The sequence below is a fragment of the Amblyomma americanum genome, chromosome 11, assembly GCF_052857255.1.
Source record: "Amblyomma americanum isolate KBUSLIRL-KWMA chromosome 11, ASM5285725v1, whole genome shotgun sequence".
Classification (NCBI taxonomy): domain Eukaryota; kingdom Metazoa; phylum Arthropoda; class Arachnida; order Ixodida; family Ixodidae; genus Amblyomma; species Amblyomma americanum.
Genome location: NC_135507.1, coordinates 30,086,834 through 30,114,338, shown reverse-complemented (window position 1 = coordinate 30,114,338; position 27,505 = coordinate 30,086,834). Strand labels below are relative to the sequence as shown.

General features: G+C 50.5%; 1 protein-coding gene across 1 annotated transcript; it reads right to left on the bottom strand.

Annotated features, from left to right (window-relative positions):
* Positions 1-683: 683 nt before the first annotated feature.
* Positions 684-26,896, bottom strand: LOC144110217 (phospholipid-transporting ATPase ABCA3-like). The gene is made up of 22 exons (XM_077643056.1): positions 26,414-26,896; positions 25,273-25,470; positions 24,464-24,646; positions 22,363-22,500; positions 21,878-22,136; positions 20,740-20,928; positions 20,167-20,351; positions 19,675-19,800; positions 19,391-19,508; positions 18,480-18,634; positions 16,152-16,307; positions 14,894-15,124; positions 12,941-13,185; positions 11,309-11,466; positions 10,114-10,421; positions 8,731-8,900; positions 8,242-8,380; positions 6,882-7,224; positions 6,216-6,341; positions 4,292-4,422; positions 2,461-2,596; positions 684-2,000 (listed from the first exon to the last, which is right to left on the bottom strand). The coding sequence occupies exons 1-22, from the start codon at positions 26,867-26,869 to the stop codon at positions 775-777; spliced, it is 5,376 nt and encodes a 1,791-aa protein (XP_077499182.1). The 5' UTR covers positions 26,870-26,896; the 3' UTR covers positions 684-774.
* Positions 26,897-27,505: the final 609 nt, after the last annotated feature.

The window sequence follows — 27,505 nt, the reverse complement described above, 5'->3', positions numbered from 1 at the left end:
CTAATCAAGCAAGCAGTTAAGTAAGCAAGTCAGTGCACATTCTGAAACTTTACACAGGAGATCAAAGAAAGGAGAGAGCGAGATGAAATTGACAATTTTATCACTTTTTAATGATAAGCATGAACTAATTGTAACTCTTCAGGCGCTTGAGAGGTGCATTTCAAGGATATGCTCTGGACATAGCCAGGAGCTTTGTATCGTGCTTGTGGCGACTGGCAGTTGTGTGCGCTGCATTCTGATATACAAGTCTGCATATCACCGTGCCACGTATGTGCCGCGTTGGCTTTTGTGGTCTGCCTTGAGTTAACGCTACACCCCTTTAACAAGCGCTCGCTCAAACCTGCAGATGATCTGGGTTGACGCGGTAACAGAACTTGGCGGCGCATTGCTGTAGTTGTAAACACGATTAAGGACAAACAACTCCAAAGAGTCAGCGTGGTCTAAGCGAACAAGTTTACTGTGCGAATAGGTTTAGTCTTTGCGAAAGCCGATCAGCCGTTGCCGTTCAAGTAAGATAAAAAAAAGTTATTCGCACTCCTCCCTTTCGACGGTTAAGGAATGCAAGAAAGGGCGCCACATTAATAGACGTACATCTTTTAGCGCGACAGGCCAAGTGGAGATCGCGCACTCCGCTAATTAGTGAGCTCCAAAGTTTATCCGGAAAATAAATAAATATTAATGTCCCGCCCCGTCTTCATTGCTTCGTAAACAGCCCCTTGCGCCGGTGAATAGGGATCATAACTAGTATGGCAGACGCGATGCCACGCACTCGTATTAGTCGCTGCCTTTAAGGCCGACGTGCTTGCGGCCGAGGCTGGCAAATATCTGGTCCAGCGTCGTGTCACTGACGTAGAAAAAGTGAAACTTGTGCTTCCGCTTGAGGAATAGCAGGCGGTCGAACGTCTCACATAGGCTGGCCGGCGGTTCGAAAATACGAAATTCCAGCAGGCCCTCGTAGCAACGGACCAGCGTGCACGACGGGAAGTGCTCCACCATGTCCAGTACGATGAAACGCTGGTGCTGGAGGTCGGACCGGCGGTCGGGGAACGTGTACAAGGTGATCGTGGTGCCGCGGCAGTACTTGTCACTCAGCTCCTTCACCGACCCGATGCATTCGATGCGACCGGCCGCAATAATGGCGATGCGGTCGCAGGCACTCTCGTAGTGGTGAAGGTGCTCGCATGCCAATACCACGGTGCTGATCTGGCGAAGGCATTCCAGCACCCGCCGCACCACAGCGCGTGTCTGCGTGTCCAAGTCCGGAAGGTCCAGGAGGTACAGCCTGGGGAAGGCCATCAGCGCCAGAGCCAGGGACAGTTGTACCCTGCCGCCCACGCCGTAAGATGCAATGGCCGCATCCGGTTCGGCAAGGTCGACGATGCGCAGAAGAGACCTCGTGATGCGTGGCACGTCCTGGACTCCGCGAAGCACGGCGAGCAGGCAGATCATCTCTCGGCCCGTTAGCGCCTCCAGGAGACCCCCGGCGTAAGGAACGTAGCCGACGTTGTTCAGCCACTGTCGGTAGTGGAGGCTGAGGGACATGGGGCCCATGTAAGCCTCCCCGGAATTCGGGAACAGCTCGCCACCGAGAACACCGAGAAGCGTAGTCTTGCCGGTGCCCAGGACGCCCACGAAGCCGAGACACTCTCCCTGACGCACACAGAAGCTGACGTTGTCGATTCCACAGCGGGGACGGATAAAGCCGTACGTCTTACTCAAACCTCGCACGAGCAGCCCGTGTTGTTCGAAATCGCGCTTGTTGTAGATGTCCTCTATCTGCTGCCTCTCTTTCATGACATCATCAGCCGAAGAGTCCGTGAACGGTTTGCTTGGGGCGGCTGGTTCGCTGGTCCGAAAACGCGACCAGAGGCGCTGCAGCAGCTCGGAATCGAGGAAGCTCACTAGGACAAAGCAGAATCCGCTCTCGAGGATCAGGGAAAAGATTTCATAAATGCCCGTGTTCAGGCCCACGCCGAAGGGCTGCAGCTGGTCGACGGAATCTGCGGTATTAGCAACTGTTATACGCAACGCGAAGTTAAACGAGAACCAGGCTCAGTGGGTAGTGCTGCGTTTAGCAGTTCAGCAGCTACAGGAAGCTGCATCGCCCATATTGTGACGACTTTTGACACCTGACTCTCAGTTTTATTTCCAATCGAACAAATCAGACCAACTAAATGGGATTGAAACAAACTGACTGAACTGAATCAAGCTGAACTCGACTGAACTGGTTTGAAACGAATAGGGAGGAACTGAATGCAAGAGGAAGAGCAACATTCCGGTTATATAAAAGATGGCAACCCGCATCGGTGTCCTCACTCCAGTGAGTAACTTGGTGTGCTTATAGACCTAGCGCTGTTTAGGTATATTTGTTGGTGATTGACTGCAACTGAGGCTCTGACATGAGAGAAAATGCAGCACTCCACAGCGAACACAAGTAGCCCATGCAAGGAGAATACGTACGGGCGTTCTTGAGCGGCGGGCAGCATTCCTCCAGCCTCTGAGTGATGCGCACGAAGTCTTCGCGGCAGTACTGCTTTAGCGAGAGGCCGTCTTCTGAGCAGATCAAGTGTTCCTTGCTGAGCAGGATAAGCTTGGTCTGCGACGCAATGAAATAGACCATAGGAAGGACGCGGAAGAGCACAATAAACTGGTTTAATGGAGAGGACACATGAGGAGCATCACAAACTAGCGACAACTATTTATCCTCGCACATACAAGAAAACAAGCCACAGGGAGACAATTCAATCAAATGCTGCATTATAAAAGCATTATGGAAGTTAGGTCACTTCAATACTGGTCACGTCACTTCTCCCTATTCAATGGGAATGGGAACGCAGCGGTATGGTGACGACACACTCCCTCCAGCCAATTAGCCAACCGGAATGATCCTGGCTGGTGATGTTAGTGTCCTCCAGCCAATCAGCGAATTTATCTTCCGACGGTGTATCTTCTTCCCGAGGAGGCTTCTGATGCTATCGCAGTTGCCTACTCATTGCCTATAGAACGACACTGGTGTAACGGCAGTTTGCAGGGCAACGAAGGAGACTATAGTCAACGCTGCATGATTTGAGCGGACCCAGAGCTTGGTTTTGTAAAGTAAAAGCGAGAGCACTACATTACGAATGCCGCCCGACAAAGCGCTATTGTAGCGATGTTGATATTAGCACATTGTTTCTCGTCGTTATTCGTGGGTGGTTTCATTCATGTCACAGAGCAAAAGTTTCTTTCATCAATCCTCCTCGCAAGTACAACAATGCAAAGAAAAGAGAAAAATCCACAAGACAAACAAGTAATCAGTGAAATGTAATTTGCAAGAATATTCTCTTCTTTTCTAACAGTTATATAGATGCTACACTGGATCGCTTGCATGTCTTCTTGGTTATTACAGGGTAAGGCTTCAAATATTCCTCTGCATCAGTTGCCACTACAGTATGTCCCTACAAAGTGATTTCTCAACATACCGAGAGCTACACCTCTTGCAGCGGATCGCAAGGTTTGTGTGGCGATAATAAATTTCACAAAATTCACATGTTTAGGCTAGCAGCCAAAAACTGACGCAACGACCCTTCTGGTCGACCTGAAGCTATCCACTTATGAGCATGGGGGATAACGGGAAGGGTTCGGCTTAAGTTAAGGACAACGCAGCGAGCCATGGAAAGGAAAGTGATAGGTGCAACGTTATAAGACGGGAAGAGAGCAGACCGGGGGAGGGAATAAACACGAGTTAATGACATCCTATAGTCAAAATCTAGAGGAAGAAACTGGTTTGGGCAGGGCATGTAATACGAAGGCAACATAACCGATAGATCTTAAGAGTAACAAACTGGGCTCTAAGAGAAGGCAAGCATATCGGGGGGCGGCAGCAAGTTAGGTGGGCAAACGTGATTAAGAAGTCTGTGGGGATAGGCTGGTCGCAGCCGGCACAGGCTTGGTTTAGGAGGGTTTAACGTCCCAAAGCGACTCAGGCTATGGGGGATGCCGTAGTGAAGGGCTCCACGGAAATTTAGACCACCTGGGGTTTCTTAACGTGCACTGATATCGCACAGTGCACGGGCCTCCTCCAGAGTTTCGCCTCCATCGAAATTCGACCGTCGCGGCAGGGATCGAACCCGCGTCTTTCGGGTCAGCAGCCGAGCGCCAGAAGCACTTAGCCACCGCGGCGGCTCAACTGCCGGCACGGGACAGGTTTAATTGGAGAGATATGGGGAGGCCTAGCTTCGCCCTGCAGTAGGAGTAGTCAGGCTGATGATGATGATGGTAAGTGCAACTGCGAGAGGCTGCGAGCACTCACGATGCCCCTGGTGACAGGGTAGGTGGGCACCCAGCGGAAAGGCAGCGTTATGAGGCCCCGAATCCCGGCCTGCGCGCTCGGCGAGAACACGTACAGGTCCATGGCAGTGGAAAACAGGGAACCCAGCACTCCTGCGCAGCAGAGGTGGTCATGGAGGTTCTCAATGTTGCTTAGAGGGAAAGCTCCCAAGCAGCACAGGTAATTGACCCAATATTGTTAAAAATGGTTTTACGCTGGTCCTTTCCAGGACCTGCCTTTGAGGACCAACCTTTGCCAATACATACCCAATATTGGGCCGATTACTTGTGCTGCTTGGGCAGGCGCCTTTTTCTATGCGAGTTTCTTGATGACATGTAGTGAAAAAGAAAACTCAGGAGGACTTGTCTGCAGATAACAGTGAAGCCTAGTCAGAAAAAGTAAAAAATGGCCTGGCTTAGCTTATGGTTAAGCCTAGGATGCGAAGCATACGTCGCTTGGCAAGCCGTACTTCTCGTTCTTCTCCCGTTTCCGTGGCTCTTTGTAACTTGCGCTTTGCGGTCTGGCGAGCCGCCCTCTCCCTGGCCGACATCTCGCTGCTCAACTGACTCAACGAGTGCGTCGCCTTTTATACAATTGCGTGACGTCAGTATCTCCTAGCGGTAGGAGCGGGAGTTAGGCCACCGGCGGAGGCTGCGCGTCCGCAAGCGAGCGCACGAGCTGAGCCCCAGCTTTCACAGCTGTTGTGACGTCATATCACGTGGTGCGCCGATGTAGGTCAAGTGGTAGCTACGCGGCCGCGCGCGGCGCAGCAAGGAAGAGCTCGGTTGTGCGGCTAGTATGCTTCGCATAAAAAAGCAGTCGTTCCTCTACGTAATTACATTATGTGACAGCGTGAAATACGTGTACCAACGCGGCGAACTGAGACCAACCACCTTGATGTAGACGCCCGGGCCATGGGCCGCGCAGACGCGCGCACTAAAACATGCCGACACGAAAACATTAGGGACTGACTGGGAGAGGGAAGAACAACTGGAGGGAACTGCTTCATGAGGACTTAGCTTGCGTGAGCTCACGCTTTCTCCTCAGATTCCTTTTTTTGTGTGTGTGTAGCACTTCTAGCCGCAATCGTACACCGATGTCTGTCCAAGGCCTCTCTCTCTCTCTTGTCGTGGACTTGAGACGCGAAAGAGAAGGTGGCGATGCTCGCGCCACACGGCGCAATGAGGAGGCAATGCGACCGCACAGCTGCAGCCAATGCGAGCGGCGCGTATCGCAGGTGCGGTCGTCACGGCCGTCATCGGGCGGTGTTGTACAAGCGTGTGTTAAGGCGAAAGCCTTTAATGGCTCATGCTCGCGTCCGTCCGTCCGTTACGCTCTTCAACTCGATAAGAAAAAAAATCTTTATACACGATGGGATTCGAACCACCATCCTTCTGTTCCGCAGCCGGGCGTGCTAATGACTGTGCAACTTCCTGCCAACGCATATAACCTTGTCTAGGACGGTGGAGGGTGTTTATAGAAAGGCGTCGAATCAGACGTATGCCTCCCAAACGCCCTGCAGTGTCCAGCATTTGATTTACAAACAACTGTGTACTTAACATCGTAACCACACATAAGTGACAAAGGCTTTCGCCTCACCTGACTTTAGGTCAACAACGTTCATGGCCAAAAATACGGCTGAAAATATGTTGCGACCACAAATATTTTTCCTGCTTTTCGACTGGGTTGAACCTCAATCCAAGCGACTCCAATGATTTCCCTTCTGTTGAATCGGCCTGGACATGATTCTGGCATGCATATCTTAAATCCTTTTGTATCATGTCTGAAGTAACGGGCCTAAAGCGCCGACTACAGTGGTTTCGTCATGAAATTTTGCAAAATATGACATATCTCTTTGGATGTCTCAGTGACGCTTCGAGAGAGTACGAGGACAAGAATAACTCACCTCCGACGAGGTACATGGTGGCCATCGTGTAGAAGGCGTTCGGTGCGTTGTCGAACCAGAGGGAGAACAAGTAGGCCAAACTGATGGCCACGAGCGTATACAACGCGAAGACGACAAATATTGCATCTGAAACAAAAAAGAGCGGAAATGAGGTCTCTGAACTTTCTTCAGGACAGTGCATAAAATCTAACAAAACTACGAACAAAAAAACATACACCGAATGTTTAGTCGTATGGTAATGTGGAATACAACATAAGCTTGGTTAGCGCGGAATGTTGATGACAGTGGGGTCGTTTCTTAGCTTCGAGTTAGGGTGCGCAATATTTTCCGCGTTTATACCGCTGTATTCGTGTTAGTGCCAAGGTTTAAAGTTAACTGAATGTCTTTCTGAGAATTGGAGTAGTAGTGCGCACTAAACAGTCAAGGTGTGTGTGGGGCTAGATGCAGGGTACGTGTGCGTCGCCCGCTGTCACGCATGATTGTCTATACGCCCATGTAGGCGGTTGTCCCGCATGAAAGCCGAAGCGAATGAAACGGATGAGAGAGTGAGAGGGCAGAAAGAAGAGGGGAGGAAGGTGGGGAAGGCGCGGACGGCGACGACGACGACACCATTTCGCCCAACGTGCAAATAACAGCTCTCGCTGTAAAAACGAGGTTGCGACTCACGGACAAAGCTCCAGCTTAGGAAGGGGCGGAAGGCAGCCGTGGCGGCTGTGAAGGCGAACGCGTGCAGCAGTCCGCGGCAGCCGTCGAAGAGGAGGTGGCCCAGCCAGAAGAGGGCGCCCCCGACGCCCGTCAAGAGCTGCTGGTGCTTGGCGCCCGAGACGCGCTCGCCCAGCACGACGACCACGAAGTGTGCCGCGTGGTAGCACAGCGCAGTCGGCACGAACACGGCGCACAGCACGCGCACCAGCACCACGTGCACCACGTAGCCCGCGTTCTGTCTCCGCGGGCTGCCCAGCTCGAACTCGCGGAAGAAGCTCAGCAACACGCCCACGGTCTCCTCGGCCTGCGTCACAGCGTACCACGGTCACGACATGCCCGCGGATCACGACCCAAAACATCTGCAGCGCACTCTGCGTTATGAGACTTCATGGTCCCCGAAACCACTTGAACGCATCAAAGACTGTCCGTGGTACGTCCTTGCACCAATTAACCTATCTAATTCATCCTTGCTTTTAATGTGTTCTTCAAATGCCCACCCGTGGGAGCAGGCTAAATTGACAGCAGAGAAGATTGCAATGGAGTAGAATGTTGAACAAGCAGTGGGCGGAAAGCCTGAGTACCCTGACAAAATTTTTGACAAGAATGCTTGTCATTGTCTCTTCGAGTGCAGTCATTATTGGCAGAGATCTCCCAGTACAAAAGTCACATTCCATCCCGCTTAAGCTCAGCTAAAGTTAGCTTGGGAGCATCACGGGGCAATCCAGTGAAAAAAAATTTTCAAGTCATGAAAAACTCCAAAGAAAGATAGAAACCAGCTTGAATGCTACTTTCTCTGAAAAAAAAAACAGGCCGCACAGAATTTTTCGCTCAAGAGGCAAAAACTCAAACCAAATAATTGAAGTGCGCTGAAGAACATTGAAAAAATATAACACATGAGCTTGAGTACTCTTTCCTATACTATCGATAACCCTTGCCAGATTGCGTAAAAATTATTTGCCTGCTTACTGCCGTCTTATCTCCACTAACTGGCAGTTTAGAAAACGTGATGAAATAAAGAAGTCACGTGTACTGGACGTTGCACATATACAGTGATAGTTGGTACATTTTACGTATCACGTATAATAGTCTGTGTACATGTTTATATCTTTGCGTTGTCTTGGCCAAGAAAAGTCTTGCGGTATCCACATGAATAAAAATCATGAAAACGCCACATAACACAGGAAGGGTTGCCCACATAACACGAGTGCCACTCGAGTAGGCAATTCGTGAAATCTGGTCCAACTGGCGACCGTATTGTAACGGGAGAACATGCACCGAATCTCCTTCGCATTCGCCTTTGACTGCGATTGTGGCACCCTGCCTGAAATGTGTCCGGAGCATTTGTGAACCGAATGGCGGCCGTCTTGTGCCCGGTCATGTTGCGAAGCAGTGCCGTGTGCAGCAGGTTCAGGGCCAGGAGCGCCGAATGCGGGTTCTGTCCGTTGAACCAAAGTGTGATCCTGCGTTTTCGATACACACTTAGAGGGAGCACAGGAACTGTACTGCAACCCTGATTAAACTGAAGATTTGAAATGAGGAACAGAATGATAATCTTTATTCAACACAAACTAGCGTAGCGAGCCAGGTCAGGAGACCTTACAACGAATTAATATAAAACTGCAGCGATATTTTCTTCATTAAAAATCAGTGTTTCCTTAAAATTAGAGCGGAACTGTATAAGCCTGTGGCAGGCCAGCATGCGTGTGTACAGATGATGTTTCGTTGTTAGTAGATACAAATTCTACCAATTAAGACATCTGTCACGGTATATAATAATGTTTTATCTGCCCAGAAAAAAGGTCTTACGTACACGGACGCCGATTCACTCGAGACCACGCCAATCTGGTAGCGCAAGACGTATCTGTAGACGTCCTTCTCCGCCAGGGCGAGCAGCTGGGGAGCGACGTTAGTCAGGTCGATGGTCTCCAACCGCACGCCATTCTCCTCCAGCACGGGACACATGCTCTGGGCCATGAATTGCTACAGAGACGACGTAAGAGGTACAACCAGCTCTTTGCTTGTGAAGACCTTCGCTCTGCGACACAAACCGCCTTACCAAAGTTTGCACTGCAGATAGCGCAGTTCTTTTGTGAGTGCCAGTTACTCGGTCGCAACTTCCGATACACGGTACATCGTTGTAGATTTCGACCGTCGTTTTTTCGCCAGCCAGCAGCAAGCATGCATGGCGCGCATTAAATAAGTGCCCATTAAATAAAATTATGGAATCTCTGTACTGAAGACAGACTGTATATGGCGGAACCACCCCATGAATCTGGTCTTTGGCACGCGTTATCAATACGTACTGTAAGCATGCAAGACCACAAGCAATGCCAATTCAAAAGCTTTCTTTCTCTGCACTTCATTGAAAACAGGATATGCTGTCATGACAAAAAATCAATTCAATTTAATTTATGTTGGTCCACACACGTCAAAGGAGCAACAGGTGCCTGACGAGCATTTCAAGACAGACCAAACGCAAGACAGACATGTTGGATTTGACTGGAAGACTGCTTGAATGCTGCATTGGTTCCAGCGTTTATCAAATCTTGATTTCCTGTCTTGTTGCAGTCTATAGTTTCTTTCGTGCAAGCGGCTCATCGGCTAGAGAAGACTAAGACTAAAATGAGTTTTCATTAAGCCTGAAGGTTAGAGTAAGACTGGACTAAAGAGTTTTGTGCAAGCGGGCCCTGGATATGTAATGTAGACTAGTAAGGTTTACCGTGCTGGTCTGTTTGTACCCGCTTTTGTGTAATGAGACAGGGTACAGGCCCATATGTGGTTAGCTCGTGAGCACGTGAGAGTCCACTTGTGCAGTCTGTCGCGTCGCGCTCGTCGCTTTACTTTAGTGGTGGACTAAAATCCGAAGATCTAAAAGCTAAGCACGATGACAGCTCCTAAGCATGCACCGTAACGAAGGAAGGGGCAGAAAATGTGTAAATGATGACAACACAATATGTTGAATGTGCCGCAGTTAAGCGTGAGTCGGCTAGACAACGTTGCGTTGATACGACTGGTCTTTGGCTAGGTCTCAGTTCACTAGGCAAGGTTTCTACAAGAGGATTAGTCTTCTCTTGGGCCCAGACGAAGGCAGGTCCACTAGTCGAAACATTAGCTGACGAAGTGAGGCTTCCCTCTGGCCCACTGATCACTTCGTGTCGTCAAGACTTTCTAGATGACCATCTACAATGTTCACCTGGAATCGCCCGCCTTTAGAGCCACAGAATCCGACGGCGCCGCCGACGATGTTGTGGACGCCGTAGGTGAGCGTCACCTCATGCCTCGGAGTCCCAGACAACATGGAGCTCTCGCAGTATCCGCCCAGGAGCAGCAGGGCCGTGGGAAGCAGCCAGCGGAGGGTGCGCTGAACAGACGTGCGCTTCCAGTGCAGGACCCTTTTGTGGAACAGGCTGTGCAGCCTCTTCCTGGTCGTGGCTTCCACGAAGACGGTCCGGTTGCGCAGAGCTCGCAAGGCATCCCCAATACCGCCGCCGCCGCCCAGCACTGCGCCAAGTTGTCATCGCGCAGTGTACGGGACGAGGAGGAAGCTACCGTTCAGGTAAACGTCACGCCCAAGTGCGGATTTCTTTAACACGTGATCCACGGAGCGTTATCGTGTGGCCGGTCGCGCTGGTCCTTCTGAATCTGAGGAAAGCTCCACCCACTTTTTTATTTCTACTACGAATAGATTCTTTGGCTCTTGTTACTACGCGAAGAATTGTTTACCAGCAAATACATTCATTCAAAATTGTATTTAAAAACGGAACCTTTCTTTCTAACCGCCACCCGATTTGAACTTCCGATCTCAAGATCAAAAAGGACTCCGTGATCATCGTTAGGATGTGAATGCTGTGTAGTCCAGCCTCAGAGATACACGTTTATAATGAAAGCCCCATTTTATTCACACGGTTTAGTTTGGTACGGGGTTTAACGCCCCAAAGCGACCCGGGATATGAGGGACGCCGTATCGAAGGCCTCCGGAAATTTCGATCACCTGGGATTCTTTAATATGCAGTGACATCACAAAGTACACAGGCCTCTAGAATTTCACCTCCATCGAAATTCGACCACCGCGGCTGGTATCAAACCCGCACCTTTCGGGTCTGCAGCCGAGCGCCATAAGGTTCCCTAGAAAAACTAGCTTTGTTCCGAAAGCGTTACGATGGCCATGGAGTTTGTTTCCAGGAGAGACACAGGACGCCACCGTACATGCGAACTTCTAAAAAAAAGAGCTTAATTCCTCACGGGAATGCTAGGACGTGCGAAGTTTGTACCATGGCTAGCCTAACTAATGTTTGGGCACACTTACAATGCCCTGCAATAACAATTATGAACACACCTTCTTGAATCATCGCTAGCGTGCGGTTTTGCTTCGACCATTTTAATCTCACCTGGACCTGGACCTGGATCCTCCGGTTCCATCCGTGCCTCCAGGGTGCTCATGTCAATCTTTAAGCGAGACACGGCCTCTTTGACAGAAAGAGCAGCGGAACTGTGACGCTTGTTGGCGACGCGTTTGAAGCGCAGAAGTGAGCGTTGTTCGTGGATACTGCGTGGGAGCGAATGCGATGGCCGTCACGAACTTCATCATCCGCTTATAATCTGGGGCATAGACTTTCTATCGATCGCCATAAGCGCATAGGTTGCCAGCAGACTGTCTGCAGGCTTCAGTGGCAAAAGTTTATGGGCATTCTATAAACTGAAGAAATTTTTGTAAGGGTAGTGATGTCAGGTTATATTGCCTTGCAAGACAATAGCCCCTCCCACCGGTATCCAACAATTCTTTCTGTTACATAAACAATGTTTATCTGTTAACAAATTTTCATATCCCTCACATTCTGCCAGGGCAAATCCGAAACTTAGCTTTAGGCACAGCACGTACAAGCTCAGTTCCAAGTATTTTGCACTAAATATTATCAGGCAGTGCTTGGAGTACCCAGTGCAGCAGTTACACAATTGGTGGTTTCAGTAAGCGCCCCTATTAGAGCAGCAACCGATGACACAACATAAACGCACATTCTATAAGGAAGTAATGTAGAATTTTGTAGCAGTGGTGCGGGCGAGGTTCTTCTATAGCGTCAACTTACTATCTGTATACTGCACGTGTAGACCAGAAAGAGATCGAAAGAAGACAAATCACAAAAGCCGACACAGTGTGCAGTAGGTAGGAACTTTCGAAGGCCATTTCCACAGCTAAAACGCGGCCGGCACTGAACTAGAACTGGTGGATTTTTTCTACAAATGTTGTGCCGTAGAGGTGGTCCCGTAGCGCTCGCCACCCGTTTTGTGACAGAGCGCTGCCAGCTTTCTTGTCCGTAGCGAAGACTCCGAGTCAGGCGTCGGTGAGAATACACTATGTACAGGGCATTGTACAGCACAGGACCGGCACGGTGGCCGGGAACTATTAGTAAACGACACTGTTTTCGCGCAGCGACGTCCGGCGGGACTGCAACGCGTCACACATCTCACTCCCCTCGTGAACAGCATTCGGCTCGCGGCGTGTCGGTCTCTCGGTGGATCGGTCTCTCTTCAGGCGGCAGCGCTGGGGATTTATTCATAAAGCCCCAAAAACGGTTGTCACTCAAACTGCCCAATACAAAGCCAGTACTTGACGGGCGTCCGAAAGGACCAACCAGCGACCGCGATTGGCGTCTACCGCGCGCGGTGACTTCCAGCGGGAAAGGGAAACCGGCGCCTCTCTGTATAGCAGCTTGCTGCACGTTTGGGCATGTCGCTTGCCGATACTTCTTCATAAGACACCGCTGGCGTGCGGAGCAGCACCTTAGCTTGTCACAGGAGCGTTAGGGCGCCACTGTCTTGCGGCGCAGCACCGGGGTTTGTCAAAGGGCCATTCGCAGGACAAATTTTGCATCCTGCAGAATTGGAATCCGGGCTGGTTGCCCGGGCATAACACCACCCAAATCTCAAACCTCGTCTCAAACTTCTGCCTTTAGGATTATGGGACGTTCTCCTTCGAGGCTTGGGCTAGAAGAGTGTGGGGTGTAGTAACGACTGTAACGCACCCTTCGAGGATGTCCTCCAGCGTGGTGACTATGACGCCCATTTTGGCCACGCCCAGGCTCGCCTTGGAGTTTTCCAGGTCGGCGAAGAGGTCCCGCATGAGCGTGGAAAGCGCGTCGGAACTGCCGGTCAGCCGGTAGACGACGATGCCTGGCTTGTCCTCGACCCTCTCCGCCCTCGAGTGGTGCTTGCGGAGCACGGCCTCCACGCCGCTGGCCTTGTACCCGGGACCCTTGTGGAGCCAGAGCTACGCAATAGGACAGAAAGCTTTAGTGCGACGCATGCGCCGCGGGCGCAGTGCAACAGTGGAACGGCTCATGTGAGGAAGGCGCACGGGAACAAGTCAGTGAGGTTCTATCGCAGCTCGTGCGGTGCAGTTGCGTGGTCTCCTTCTGCGTTTCTTACAGCGAGCTGTCCGGCGTGAGGAAGACGCGGTTGGTAAGTTGTTTCTTGGGGAAAGAAAATGGCGCAGTATTCGTCTCAAATATCGGCGGACACCTGAACCGCGCCGTAAGGGAAGGGATAAAGTAGGGTGTAAACGAAGAAAGAGGTGCCGTAGTGGAGGGCTCCGGAATAATTTCGATCACCTGGGAATCATTAACGTGCACTGACATCGCACATCGCACAGCACACGGGTGCCTTTGCGCTTCGTCTCCATCGAAATGCGGCCGCCGTGGTCGGGTTCGAACCCGAAGCAGCATCGCTGCAAGCCTCATAATTGCATGGGATCTAAGCAAAATATTTAATTACATTTTTATTTCAGTGCAGTACCATACTTTTGTGCGCAATCATTATCGAACGCCCACTGGACCTGATTTTCTCCACTGCTAGTCGTATAATCGCCATTCTCTTGTTTCGTCTTTTTCGGAGTTCGGCAATGTACCATCTGATCCAGCACTCTGCTCTTCAACAGCAGTCTTACAAAACAGCAGCACCTCAAGTGCAGGGCATTATCACCATCATCATCGTCATCAGCCTTACTACGTCCACTGCAGGAGAAAGGCCTCCCCCACTGACCTCCAGTTAATCCTGTCCCGACCTGTAGGCGGGGAGAAATATGGTTACCGGCTATCTATTCAATTATTTTCTGACGGCAGCATTTAAGTACAGAATACGGGTAAAGGGAAGCGCCTAGGAGAAGGAACGGTGCCAAGGTACCGCAAGGACACCAGAAGGTCATCCTACACTCGCTCCTTTGGTTCATCCATATGAGGAGCAACATGAGAAGTAGATGTAGGAAGGTCTAATCATACACAGCCCCTGCCAGTGTGGGCAATAAAAGGGCGTATCCACGCCGAGTAGTGACTGCTGAGTAGGATCATAAGAATAAACACCACGAGAACAAGAATGGGCTGGAAACCACCCTCAAGTTAGGAACAACTACTGAGAGAAGTTCAATAAAAGTATTCGCCGCCATCGGATCGATAGCATTCCCGGCACACTTCACTGGCTCTAGGGCCCGTTTGCACGAATCAAATTAGACTGTCTATTTCCCAATGCTGTCCGACTCGCTGTCTGAATCCTCCGTTGGTTTTGAGGAAAGGCACATAACTGGCTCACAGGGTCAGTGGGCACCTTCGTCACGCTGTAAGGTGGCGGTGGTGTCCATCTACAAAGTGAGGTAGTTACCCACCTTTCCTTTCATCAAAACCAAAAGAGGGTTCAGGAAGACAAGGCAGGGACTTTCCACTGACACCGCGACGGGATCCCTCCATTTCCTTTCTTCAAAACCACTAATAACACGCGTAACTGACGTCGACTCCGGCGTTGTAACCCCTATTATGTTTGCCTATTAATTGAGCTATTACAGCTCTCGCTGCAAAACGTGTTTTCTGCTGAGCAAAGACACGTTACAACGCCATTTCGCTCGGACATCGGCCTCTACTTCAAAGCCGGGCTCGGCAGAGCCGCGCCATCAGAAGCTCGATGTAGATGGAGGATCATGTTGGGCGTACCATGTATCCCATGCCCAGCTGGCTCATGATGTACTCGGGAGAGCCGGCTAAGCTAAGTTCCCCGTGCTGGATCACCACGAGACGGTCGGCTAGTGCCTCTGCCTCCGAAAAGTCGCTAGTGGTGAGGAAGACGCCCTTGTAGCGGCGGACCTTGAAGAGTAGCTCCCACGTCTCGCGCCGGCTGTGTGGGTCCATGTTCCGCGTCGGCTCGTCCAGAAGGATCATCTGCACCTGATGAGCAGGCGCGTGCCACAAAGTTCTGCGAAACTCGTCAGTTCTAAACGACCATCAAAGATAATTCGATAAAAGTGATATCCAAACGCGTAGCCAAAGTTCATGATTAATTATGTCACGCATTCACTAACGATCATTACTTCGTTAGTCAACCGACCATCGATGGCCAGGAAGGAGCGAGAGGTCCTTGAGGAACCAGAGGTCATCAACCGGTCTTGTCGATGCTTACGCTTGGGCACGGGTTATGTCCCTCTGTGTCTTGTCGTCGTGGGTGCCTTTGCTATGTTCCGCGGACACGAACGTCAGCCTCTCGCTGTCGTTGTCGTTTATGCTCTCGACAACATCTTCACAAATATTTTGCGCAACAACGTTGGTGCTGATCACACTTCTCTAGCAGCAAAACAAGCACCTTAGGGAAGCGTTGCTCAAACCTTCAAGGCGAAGCCGTTCATGACTTCATCGGCTTCAAGTAGCCAATATGAGAGAGCGTATATCAAGGTCTTGTGCGTCGCTTTGTCTTCATCAGAATACGCGATGTGATCGTGGCAGTCGATGCGTGCCTGCTCAAGCCCCTCGGCCGTGCGCGTATAAAGTTGTCTATTTCCGTTGCCGGATCTTTACATCTGTTGTTCCGGTGTAACATGACCTGTACATCCGGAATTTAAAATAAAACGCGCCACAGTCATGGGCGGAGGTCACTCCCAAACTTTTTTTCCTATTTTCTTCCCACGCCTCGTGTATGCGACGAGATGTATAGAAGGATGGTTCAAAGAAGCTATTCACAGGGGCGTCATTTTTAATCGCAGATATTTTAGTGTTAATGAAGCTAGCCAAGGAGATTTAGCGGTGCGGTGACGAGTGACAAATACTTATCAGTCGTCCTCTCTTTAAACCTCGGTGAAAATTTAAAATTAGTTTTTAAAGAACATGCATCAAAGCAGTATGTCTTAAAGGTGCAAATATACACTACCTGTTTTAAGGAGGTCCACTAGGACCCGTCAATGAGTACGCGCGGCCTGCTTACGTCGGGATACGGCATGATGGCGATGGCGGTGCTGAGTAGGCGCTGAATGCTGTGGGTGAGGTCATCGGCGCGCCGAGTCCGGTAGAAGGACAGCCCGATGTCGTCCATGAGTTGGCCGACATCGAACCGCACTTTGCTGCTGGAAATCCCCTTTGCCTATGGGAGAGATAATGGGCGCTCATGAAGCTTAACTGTGCACCATATGCTTTTCAATGTAAAAACATTGGAGAGTGTAAACAAAATAAAGCTAACGATCGCTAAAGCAGGCGGCATTACAAAAGTGTTGAGCAGAACAAAATTTTCCGGAATTTCACCCCAGAGAGCAAAAAGCGCTTTTGAGTTCAGCTTTTCGCGCTGCGTGTTTAGCAGCGCGTCACAGCAGCTTCATCTGTCTCATTCATCGCGGTATAACTGGCCGGATGTATTGTGTCGCGTTTATGTAGCCGCCCGTCGACTTTGTAGTTTATTCGCTCTGCGTGCATCATCAGGGGGCGACTCGTTTAGTTCGGTCGCCGCAGGCGTCAGCTAAGGCGCGTGCGTCATTACCCAGGCCCCCTTTGGCGTCGCGCTTATACAGCCGTTTCTGCTTCGGCCGCGCGTATATAGAGCTGGATCCGGACGTCGGTGCAGCTGAGCCCCTGGTCGGGTGGCGAGTTTATCATGTGCCTTTTAGGTGTCACAAACTTGAATACGCTGCATCCATTTGGGACCCTAGTTGCGCTAACCTAACCTACGCCCTGGAGCTGGTCCAGAATAGCTCCGTTTCTTTCTGCATAACTACCACCGTACTGCTAATATATCAGCAATGAAAGGCATGTTAAACCTACCTTCATTAGCTTCTCGTCGGAAGCTTTCTCTCATTCGTTTATTCCATTTTTTTTCATGTTTTTCCCAACATTCTTAGCGCACTCATCCCTTCGTCTTCGTACATCTCATCTCCTCTGTACCACGCACACAAAGTTGAAATTGCACCATGCAGACTGGAACCACCTTTCCGGATTGATTACCAGCATTGTAGACATTCCTAATTTTAGAACTGCATTAGCCAGCTGTATATGTCGATCATTAACTTGTCTGCTTCGTGTTTTCTTTTCTGTATTGCATTTAGTTTATTTATCTACTCCCCTCTGTAATGCACCAGGCCTTGAGGGTGAAATAAATAAATTAAAAAAAAACAAATATAGCTACCACTTTCCTTCCTCCCTCCGGCACAGGAACCACTGGCTAAAACGCCGCCAAAAACTAAGGATCACTTATGAGCTACGCTCTAAACATACGTGCTTTTCCAGTACCATCAATATCTATGAAATCCGCATGCACACCGTGTTTGCTTTTCTCCGCCGAGATTTTACCAAAGTACGCAATCGCCTTGGTAAAGCAACCACGTCACTACTGTGTTGTATTGAGACTGCTCACACAGGATTTTGCAAGCAAGAGAAAGATGCTTTGCAAGCAAGAGAAAGATGCTTATAAGCTCATCGCTTGTGATAAGAAATGGGACTGTAGCCTCTCATAACCAATGCGAGTCGTATTAAAGATTCACTTCGTCCGTCCCGAACCATAAATAGTTACTGCACAAGACCAGCAATGATCCTTCGTTTATATGTAAAAATCGAAGGCACAGCGAACGGATTATCGTTGCTCATGCCTGTAGAGAGGGCGTTGAGACCGTTTAAAACGTCTCAAGATCTGAAGCCCTAGCGTTTATGGCAGTGCGATTAATAATTCAAGTTGTCACTGTGATCGATGTTTTAGTGTGTTGTGTTAACCGCAAGAATGTGCTTTGTGCTTTATGTCGCACAATACGCTTTAGAAGAGCAGAGAACCATAGCTGCATGCGTAAACGCATCTACAGTAATGTGAAAGATCTGTTAGTAGCACTGATCGCAGATGAAAGGGAAGACAGCAGTCAACGAAATTTGGCTTAATAGTTCCAGAGTACCACGCTATAGAGCATACTTCTTTAACCGTACGTCCTACTAATTCTGAACCTCAGTCAAAATACAGACTTGATCTGAGGGCACTTTCTGGACGACAGCAGACGAAGGCGCCACCTGCGGTCTGAGAATAAGCTTTTGGTTGCGTTCTACAGCATTTTTTTGTCTGCCATAACTGTCTTTTCAATAATCAAGAACAGTTCGCATGAATTTCATCGGCGGCGAGAGAGTCTGGTAACTAAAAGGCACGAACCAAACCAATCAGAATGCAGAATTTTGACATACCAGGAGTTTCGAAATCGCTGTCAAAACAAAAAGTTGCGGCTGATGATCACTTGTGGCGTTTAAAGAAATGAAGGATAGGGACAAATAAAAACGTAGCGGCGCGAACCATTCCGAAGAAAATCAGGTGCTCCTCCACTGTCAGGTCGCCGTAGAGGATGCTGTCGCCCGGACAGTAGGCGAGCAGTCTCCTCGCCCCGTCGCCGTTCAGGACAACGTCGTGGACGCCGACAGATATGGTTCCAGAGCTGGGCGGGATCGACCCTGGTAGGAAATATATACACGGGAAAGGTGCACAGGGTTTGATTGGACGCTTTTGACAAGCGCTTCTCAGACACAAAGTCCCCATAGTCCTATTTGTCGGTTACACAAAGTGGAAGGATTGCTTACGAATGATATATCGTTTACCCGCCGCGGTGGCTCACTGGTTAGGGCGCTCGGCTACTGATCCGGAGTTCCTGGGTTCGAACCCGACCGCGGCGGCTGCGTTTTTATGGAGGAAAAACGCTAAGGCGCCCGTGTACTGTGCGATGTCAGTGCACGTTAAAGATCCCCAGGTGGTCGAAATTATTCCGGAGCCCTCCACTACGGCACCTCTTTCTTCTTTCACCCCCTCCTTTATCCCTTCCCTTACGGCGCGATTCAGGTGTCCAACGATATATGAGACAGATACTGCGCCATTTCCTTTCTCTGAAAACCAATTATTAATTATTAAAGAGCTTCTTTTAGCAGTGCAGAATAAAAGAGATCTTTTCAACCTAACTAATAAACATAACAGCGAGGCTTTGTGGTCTCAGGCCACGCTGTCAAGTTCCTCTGTTATTTAAAATGTGTTCCCTTACAAGCACTTTTCCCTGGTGTAACTGACATCAGTGTAGTATGTCACTGGTAAAAACGGCCACCGTCACCTGCATGCTTATCAAAACGTTACACAGATAAGATCTGGTTTCCACAATGCTTACCCCCTTATGAGACCTTGCACAAAACAGCAAAAAGATGTCTTGCAAGTGGATGCGGTACCTGTGATCATCTTCATGATAGTTGACTTTCCATAGTTGGGCGGCGCCAGGAGCACGGTTATTTGCTTGCCAAATATGTTGAAGGAGACGTCGTTTATGATGACATGGGTCTCGAATCGCTGCAGGCCAAAAAACAGTATTTTAAAGGGTCAGCTTCAAATTTCGTCATCCTTTTCCTATTCGAGCTATTTTATAAGAGCTACGCAATGAACAAAGGCAGTGGTAGCGTGAGCCGCCTTCAGCTATAGATACACATGTTGGTATTCTCTGCACATCGCCACTAACCTTGGATATGCCATTGATGCGCACGATTGGTTGAATGGCTGTTGGTTCCTGCTCGTAGTACTGGCACCGTGTTTTGAAAACTCCCGACTGCGGCGCCGAGATCGCTGGTGGCTTCCAATACGTTGCCTATGCGGTGACAAAGCGGAGGGAAGTCACGATTTAATAATAGGCTACGATCATCATTACCACTATCATTATCGTGTTCGCCTTCGAAGGGCTTCCACCACTGGTCTCCAACTATACTTCTCTTGTGCCAGCCAAGCTCCCCCTGTGCCCTAGAATTTCATGACCTTGCCCATCAACACGACTCCCTGCAGTCCCCACCTGCGTTTTTTTTTTGCCAGTGAATTAATCCAATGCGTTATAATAACGCACGAATAAATCCGTTATCCGCACTGCATGTGCCGGAAAGCGACTTTGAGACGATAAGGGTGGGGAGGCGATTGTTAGAGATCATCTTGCGCACTCACGCACGCGCATGCAAGCACACACCTTGAAAGGAAAGTACCAGGGACGCGCTATCTTTGTGCGGTTGCAGTTCGTGACGCAGTCAATGTACCACAGTAGCACCACCAGCACCAAGCTGGACAGGGTGCTGACAATCATCAGCTGGAGGATGGTGACGTTGTCTGGAATGTGCGACGGGTCGGCGAAGTTTCCGAGTCCCCCTCCTTCCTCTGCGAGCAGAGCGAAGGAACGGGGCTGTGAAGAAGGAACTTGGCGCGGCCGGACAAGCACTAGGGAGAGAACTCCCTAGCACTAGGGTGAGCGCTAGGGGGAGAAATTTTGAGTATAAAAATATTGATTCAATATTGAAATATCAGACATCATCACACATGACCGTGAGCCACGCGTGTGACCGTGTGTCACGCTCGGTCGCTCATCCTTGCCAATAAAGCGGACGTCCGGCGTGACAGGCTCAGCAAGTGAGTGTGGGTTTGGCATTGACAGCTCTGGAGTGGACGGACACAGTGAGCAGTCATGGGGTGAGGAGGGGTGCGCGCGACGCCAACTACGACGACACCATGATGTGGCCAGGTTGTTCATACAGCTGTCGCGGCTCACCGAATCTCTCCAGGCGCTCGATGACCATCCAGCACCAATGGAGGAACATGCCGGGAAACGCGGAGGTCATCAACTTGCTCAACCTCGAGATGAGGTAGTACCCGAAGCCGTACGGGTTCTGAAGGAACAGGTATGGCAGCATCAGGGTCAGGAACCAGTACACGGACGACAGCAGGCCAGCCATACGTGCTGCGGGCGGGTCGGAGAGGGGCGAATTTAACTTCTACCGCGAGGGTGACTTGCTTAAAATTTATGCTCGCAATTGACTCGGTTAAATTTTGACACACCCACAAGCTTGAGAGCAATATACCTTGGTGTTTTGTGGAAGAGATGATGTTTTCACTGCGATTAGTCTTACAGCAGGAAATTCGGCAGTTTCAAGCAAAGGCTGGCGCAGCAACCAAACTACGTAACCAAGCAGTAAGCTCCTAATGCTATTGCTTTAAAACGACTAGTTAACCGACACTTTCTCTCTTATAAACGTCTACTGGTGCACGTTGCTTTGCTTGTTGCTACATATTAGACATTCCACTGCCTGAAGGTGTCTGAGGAAATCTTGTAGATACACCTCAGGGTAAGTTAAACTTCGGTGTACTCCTGCTCATATCTACTCCTAGAAGCCTTGTGCACCACCTCAATCAAAGCCCCATGTGTTTCTACATCTTGCCCGTGTACTGTGCGATGTCAGTGCACGTTAAAGAACCCCAGGTGGTCGAAATTTCCGGAGCCCTTCCCTATGGCGTCCCTCATAGCCTGAGTCGCTTTGGGACGTTAAGCCCCCATAAATCAAGCTTAACCAACCATCTCACTGCGCCGTTCAATCTAGCGTCGAAATAAGTGCTCCATCGTCAATAAGAACGGGCCCTTGTTCCAGTATGTACAGTATTGTCCAAAAATACACAGCCCAAGAGGTCTGCTTCCAAGCCGTGTAGCGGGGCTCTTAAGCACATTTGACAGTCCTAAGCTTGGTAGGATTGAAGACAGAAGTTCCTGCCGCCTTCGTGAGATTAGGGTTCTAGAGTACGCAAGAGGGGCCGTGCTGCAGAGCTCAGTAGCAGACCCTTTGGGCTGTATACTTTCGACAAAGACTGTACCAACTAGCCCACATCGCTGTTCAAGCCAGAGCGGCCGCACTCACTGCTGTCGAAGAAAAGCGACAGCAGCATGCCGTGCACAACCAGCGCACTGCCATAGAAGAACAGCACGGCGTAGACGAGCCCCGGGTTGGTGGCTGAGATGAACGCGTTGCCGAAGCGGTCGTTGAGCATGCCGTAGAGGAAGAAGAGCATCAACGCTCCAATCAGGGCCACCGTGGTCACCATCCTGAGGTAGTGGGAGAGCCAGTAGGACACGCCCAGCACGCCGTAGATGCGCTGCTGGGTGCGCATGCCACTCGCCTGCGTGTGGAGGAGGGAAGACGGCAGTTACACTTCCGGTCAACTTAGGTCACATCGAAACAAGTCAGCGCATAGATCTTGAGGGCGTTTCAGCGGTTCAGTTACGCTCGGTGTACATCTTTCACGTGCCAAGAGTTCAATGGATATTTTTACCGCTCGAGTAGAAACATGGCACTGGAATCGAGACGGATTGCACGTATGCTACGCGTGTTAATAACTGGCTCACCCTCTCGTCGACGATCTGGATGACAAAGACGGTGAAGGGGATCCAGAAGGCGATCGCGAAGCGGATCGCCACGCGTGCATAGGTGGTAGGGAAGTCCTCCGGGTAGAGACTCGGGTAAGGGAACCGCTGCAGTCTCACCTGTGAACAAAGCGCCAGAACGCAGTCACTGTCTTGCCAAAACGTAAAGCTAGCTCTTCACATTTGAACGCGAATGTGACGCTAAGAACATGCATTCAATGCGGCATGGAAATACATCGACTTATTTCAGTGACACGTCCGTTACTTCGTTTGTAATTAACATTACCAGCTTCCACTGCAAATTGTTTGGCGAAATGTCCGCCTAATTGGTGTTTTTTTTTTGGGGGGGGGGGGGGATAACGTCCCAAAGCGACCCATGCTATGAGGGACGCCGTAGTGAAGGGCTCCGAAAATTTCGACCACCTGCGGATCTTTAACGTGCACTGACATCGCACAGTACACGGGCGCCTTAGCGTTTCCCCTCCATCGAAACGCAGCCGCCGCGGCCAGGATCGAACCCGCGTCTTTCGAGTCAGTAGCCGAGCGCCATAACCACTGAGCCACTGCGGCGGCCGTCCGCCTAATTTCTCAATACGGCAGACAAGGAGCATAAAGCACACACACATGCTTCGGAAAAATGGAACTGAAAATTGGTTTTGGGGGGAAAGATATAGCGCAGTATCTGTCTCACATCTCGGCGGACACCTGAACCGCGCCGTAAGGGAAGAGATAAGAGAGGGAGGGTAAAAAGAAAGGAAGAAAGATGCAGTATTGGAGGGTTCCGGAATAATTTCGACCGCCTGGGGATCTTTAACGAGCTCTAACATCGCACAGCACACGGGCGCTTTTTGCGTTTCGCCTCCATAGAAAAACAGCAGCTGCGGTCGGGTTCGAACCCAGGTATACTCCGGGGTCAGTAGACGAGCGCCTTAACCACTGAGACACCGCGGTGGGTCAATGATTCGGACTGAAATGAGAGCAATCGGTGAACAGAAATTCCGATATGTAGAAAAGTACGCCGACAGGGAAAGGTGAAATGAGTGCAGGAATGTGCAGCAGTGCACACGCAGTACGCTCTGTCTTAGGTTTGCACAGAAGCGAGATTGTGCGGTTGGTTCACTTGAGCGTTCTTGAGGCGAACCACGTGTAAGCGCGCACATGGATGTTCAACGCACCATGCTGCGCGGCAAGCGCTCGGATGCTCCGGTGACTGCCTGAGCTTGTGACTATCAATCGTTCATGTGGCCCTCATTTCTCACAATGGCGCAAAGAGAAGCAGATGTCGTTTCAGCCATTTAGTCTTGGCCGGTCATGTCCACGGCTAGACTAAGGACTCTTCCACTGACGCATTTAGTACTGTACTGAGAAAGCCACGGCTGCATTTTTCAGACAGCTTTCTAATCTCGTCTGCCCTCTCAACTCATCCATCCTTTTTCTTCGCCTGCAGTGCGATAGCATTAAAATCAGCGGGTGAATTAGCCAGTAGTCGTGTCACGTCCGGTCTGGTGAAGTTCCTTCTTTCCAGCTTATAATCATATCTGGTCCGGCAACGTCACTTTGCTCCAGGCAGTGGGAATTAAACGATCTGGGGCCTGGTTAGCCAAACAAGACACCAGTGGTCATCATCTCTGTGCATTACTGCCCCAGTAAAGCTCATTTTCACCTCATGACTTAAGGAAAGATATCGCGAACCCCTGTTTGTCATCGAGAGACTGATACTCTGTACTTTTTTGATGTGATAGCCATTACAAACTCCATGGGGCCAAAATGCGTCGTCGGTCATACAATTCGACCATTGGCTGGAGGGTAGTGATGTCACCAGACGAGAACATTCCCATTGGCTGGAGAGGAGTGACGTGACCAGACCGGACGTGATATCACTTCCAGGAAATGCATCCACAGCTTCTAAGGATATCTCATTGTCAACGCAGAATAGAATTAGGAGTCCCGGGGAATTTTGTGCTCGTGTCTTCCTAGGCGGACCGCAGCTCAAATTCGAGCTCCGGTGTCGATTTAACTAGTCATTCTCATTCTCCGCCAAGGTCAAAGAAATTGTTAGGGCTGACCCTGTTAGAATGCTCACTTCGTAATCGAGGCTCTCGTTCTTCGCCTTGCTGACGACTTCGATGAAGGCCGTCTCCACAGCGTACTGGATCGGCAACAGGTACGTCATCTCGCTGAATGCATCCAAGTTGAGCGCAGCGGGGAGCATCAGGAAACGACGGTAGCGGACGTTCACGTCGAACTGGATGCCGTGCACTCGAACCTGCGCGCCCGAGACAACAGGCGGATGTCCTGTGCATCCCAACGTATTTTTCCTCCTTACAATCACAGGCCGAGAAAGAGTCAGCTATGCCTTAAGTTCAATGCCTCGTGACATGAGACAGTAAAGATCTTTGTGTAGCAGCTTAGTCGCCACAGTATGCAGTAACTGCTCGTGATGCTCTCTTAAAAGTGGGCTGCACCAACGCAATAAATAACAACGAGAACTTCATCAGGCCAGAGGCTTTGTTGTTAAAGAGTATTTGCCCTGTCGGCCTAAGCCTGCAAATGTGAGCCAGGCTTTTCCTCAGCAAAAGGAAAAATTTAAAGCCCAGCAGTTTATGGAAGCTTTTCTGATCTAGAGAAAAAGGCCTCGTGTGTGCCACTTTACGCACCGAGAGGGAATTTCCAGCGCATGTTATTGTTAAACGTCTTCATTATACGTGCGTTGTGTAAGGGCTGTTGGAAGATGTGTAGCTGTCCCTCTGTGAAAGAAAATTTGTGAGCGGCGCTTTTTTCCGTCGTTTCATTCGTGCTGCGTCCCATCCTGGTTCGTTTCAATCAAGAATGTCTTTGTGGGCCGGTGTTGAGAACACCATTGGGTACTCTGGGTGGACGCAGCTCGCTTACCTCATAGTCCAGTTCCCAGTGTCCCGCTTCGCCTTCTTTAGAAGCAGAATCATCGAAGGCGGCTTCCGGACGCAATGCACTCGTCGCCAAGAGATGGGGTGGCGTGTGGAACACGACCGCGATGAGGCTTCCTGGAGGGGAATCTTTGATGCTTTCGAAGTACGGCGACACATCGTCATAGTCCTTCAGCGGATGCACCTGCAGACATGGCGGACTTGCAGTTAGGTCCTTTTTGCCCTCCAGTAGTCACCGCTATCGTTAGCGATGGCTCTCAGACGAAAAAAACTACATAACAGTGCCCAAAATGCGACAATGATCTTTCGTTTCGACATAGGGACAGATTTTTATGTCGTTTTGTAGTACTTTCTGTAGTACCAGGATATTAACGGATTAGTAACACGTATGATCCAGTTTTAGCTGGCTTGTACTTGCAAGAGATCGCGACATATTAGAGTTGATATATTGTCACGGGTCGTTCAGACAACGCGGGTCGTAGGCACAATGGGGGACCAGGACCACAGGAGCAGGCGCCAGAGACAGGCCAAGCAGTCGTGGCCGGGCTCACGAGCGAGTTGTGCAGAGCTTCTACCTCTTCACCGTCGATCGGCACCCCGCTGGTTGAAGATGACGTTAAGTGCAAAATCAGGGAATAATAATAACACGCACGACAATATTAGACTGCATGCTTAACCTCAAGCCACCATAGCGGTGGTCTAGGGGTTAACTCATCCGCCTCGTATTCAGGACCTGATGGGTTTATATGTCGGAGGCGCATTTTTAGCGGGAAGTACCCAAAGGCGCAGTTTTACCCACGGGTGCTTGGTGGTGCGCTTGCGGATGCCTATGCCAGCGGCGGAAAAGTGAGGTAAGAGATAAGAGCAAGTGCCAGTGTAGCCAGTAGGAGTTAGGAGCATCCCCCTCGTACGCGGGAGGTGCTGGGCTTGTGTGTAAAACGTGCGCTGTTACGAATGACTGTCCCGTGCAGCACCCATTGGGGCGCTCAATTTGGGGGGTACTCGGGAGGAGGCACCTTCCGGGTCCGGAGTGCTATTCAGACGGCGCCAACGACAATGGCGCAAAGCTGGAGTTAGAGCTAGAGCTAACGCTCAAAAATGGGCTGACACTCAGCGCCCCGTAGTACCTTGGAGATGTTGAGCATGGCGGCCGCGCTCTCTGCGATGGATGCATGGTAGGGCAGTCGGGAGACGTAGCAGAGCTGTTCCACGCCCGCGCCCGGCCCGGAGTGCCAGCCGTCCAGCGGGTGCCGAGCCTCGAAGAACCGGGGCGGCATGCGGCTGTCGTGCTCACGCCGGTGCCATGGCCGCGGCGTGTACCGGGTTGTCGGCTTCCGCTTCGGCTCCTCCTGTTCCGTGGTGGTAGTCGGGATAAACTCGGCGTCCCCGTCCGGCGCGGCGGTGGGCCACAGCCCCACTCCACGCTGCACCACGCTCTCGGGCTCGCCCGGCATGTCGTTGTTGAGCGTGTAGAGGACGATTAGCGCGAGCGCCGTCTGCCCGATGAAGCCGGGCAGGTGCCGCCGAAACTGGCGGACGGAGATGTCCTTCCACAGCAGAAGCACCAGCTGCTGCCGCATCATAGCTGGCTCTGCAGAAGGGTGCGCTGCAGCCTTCTACGGAGAAAGGTCATATCGGTCATCCAACCAATTCGATTCAGGTTTCATTTTCGATGGAAGTGCGTTCCACACAGATAGCACAGGGTTGTTTTCAAATAGACGGCAAATAGAATAATCTTACAGGGCTATATTAGGTATGGCGTGGTCGGGTATGGCATAGTACAGTACCCTACGGTACGGTATTATACAGCAAGACACGCTATGGCATAATATGGTATGGCATGATATGTAATGGATGCATGGTAGGGTATGGCATGACATATGGTATGGTATGGCATGGAATGGATGGATGGCATGGTAAGGTATGGCATGGCATGACATGGTATAGCATGGTAGGGTATGGCGTGGCATTACATGACATGGTATGGTACGGCTTGGTATGGTATTGCAGGGCAGCTGACCATGACAGTCACGCTGCGCTTGTCACTCAACCTTCGTGTAAGAGGTGACAGAAACGAGCTTGACCCTCATTTTTGGATGTTTTTGAAGAACATTCCCATACATATCAATAAACGCGCTTCCACGCCGTAAGACAGAACACAGATGGAATCAGGGCTGCAAAAATGAGAGGCATGCACACAACAAAAAGAGCGCTGAACT

Coding starts and splice junctions, on each gene's coding strand:
- LOC144110217 (XM_077643056.1), bottom strand. CDS start 26,869: ATGATGCGGCAGCAGCTGGTGCTTCTGCTGTGGAAGGACATCTCCGTC. Junction 24,647..25,272: donor ACTGGGAACTGGACTATGAG/GTAAGCGAGCTG, acceptor TCGGGCGCGCAG/GTTCGAGTGCACGGCATCCA. Junction 22,137..22,362: donor TCCAGATCGTCGACGAGAGG/GTGAGCCAGTTA, acceptor CTCCACACGCAG/GCGAGTGGCATGCGCACCCA.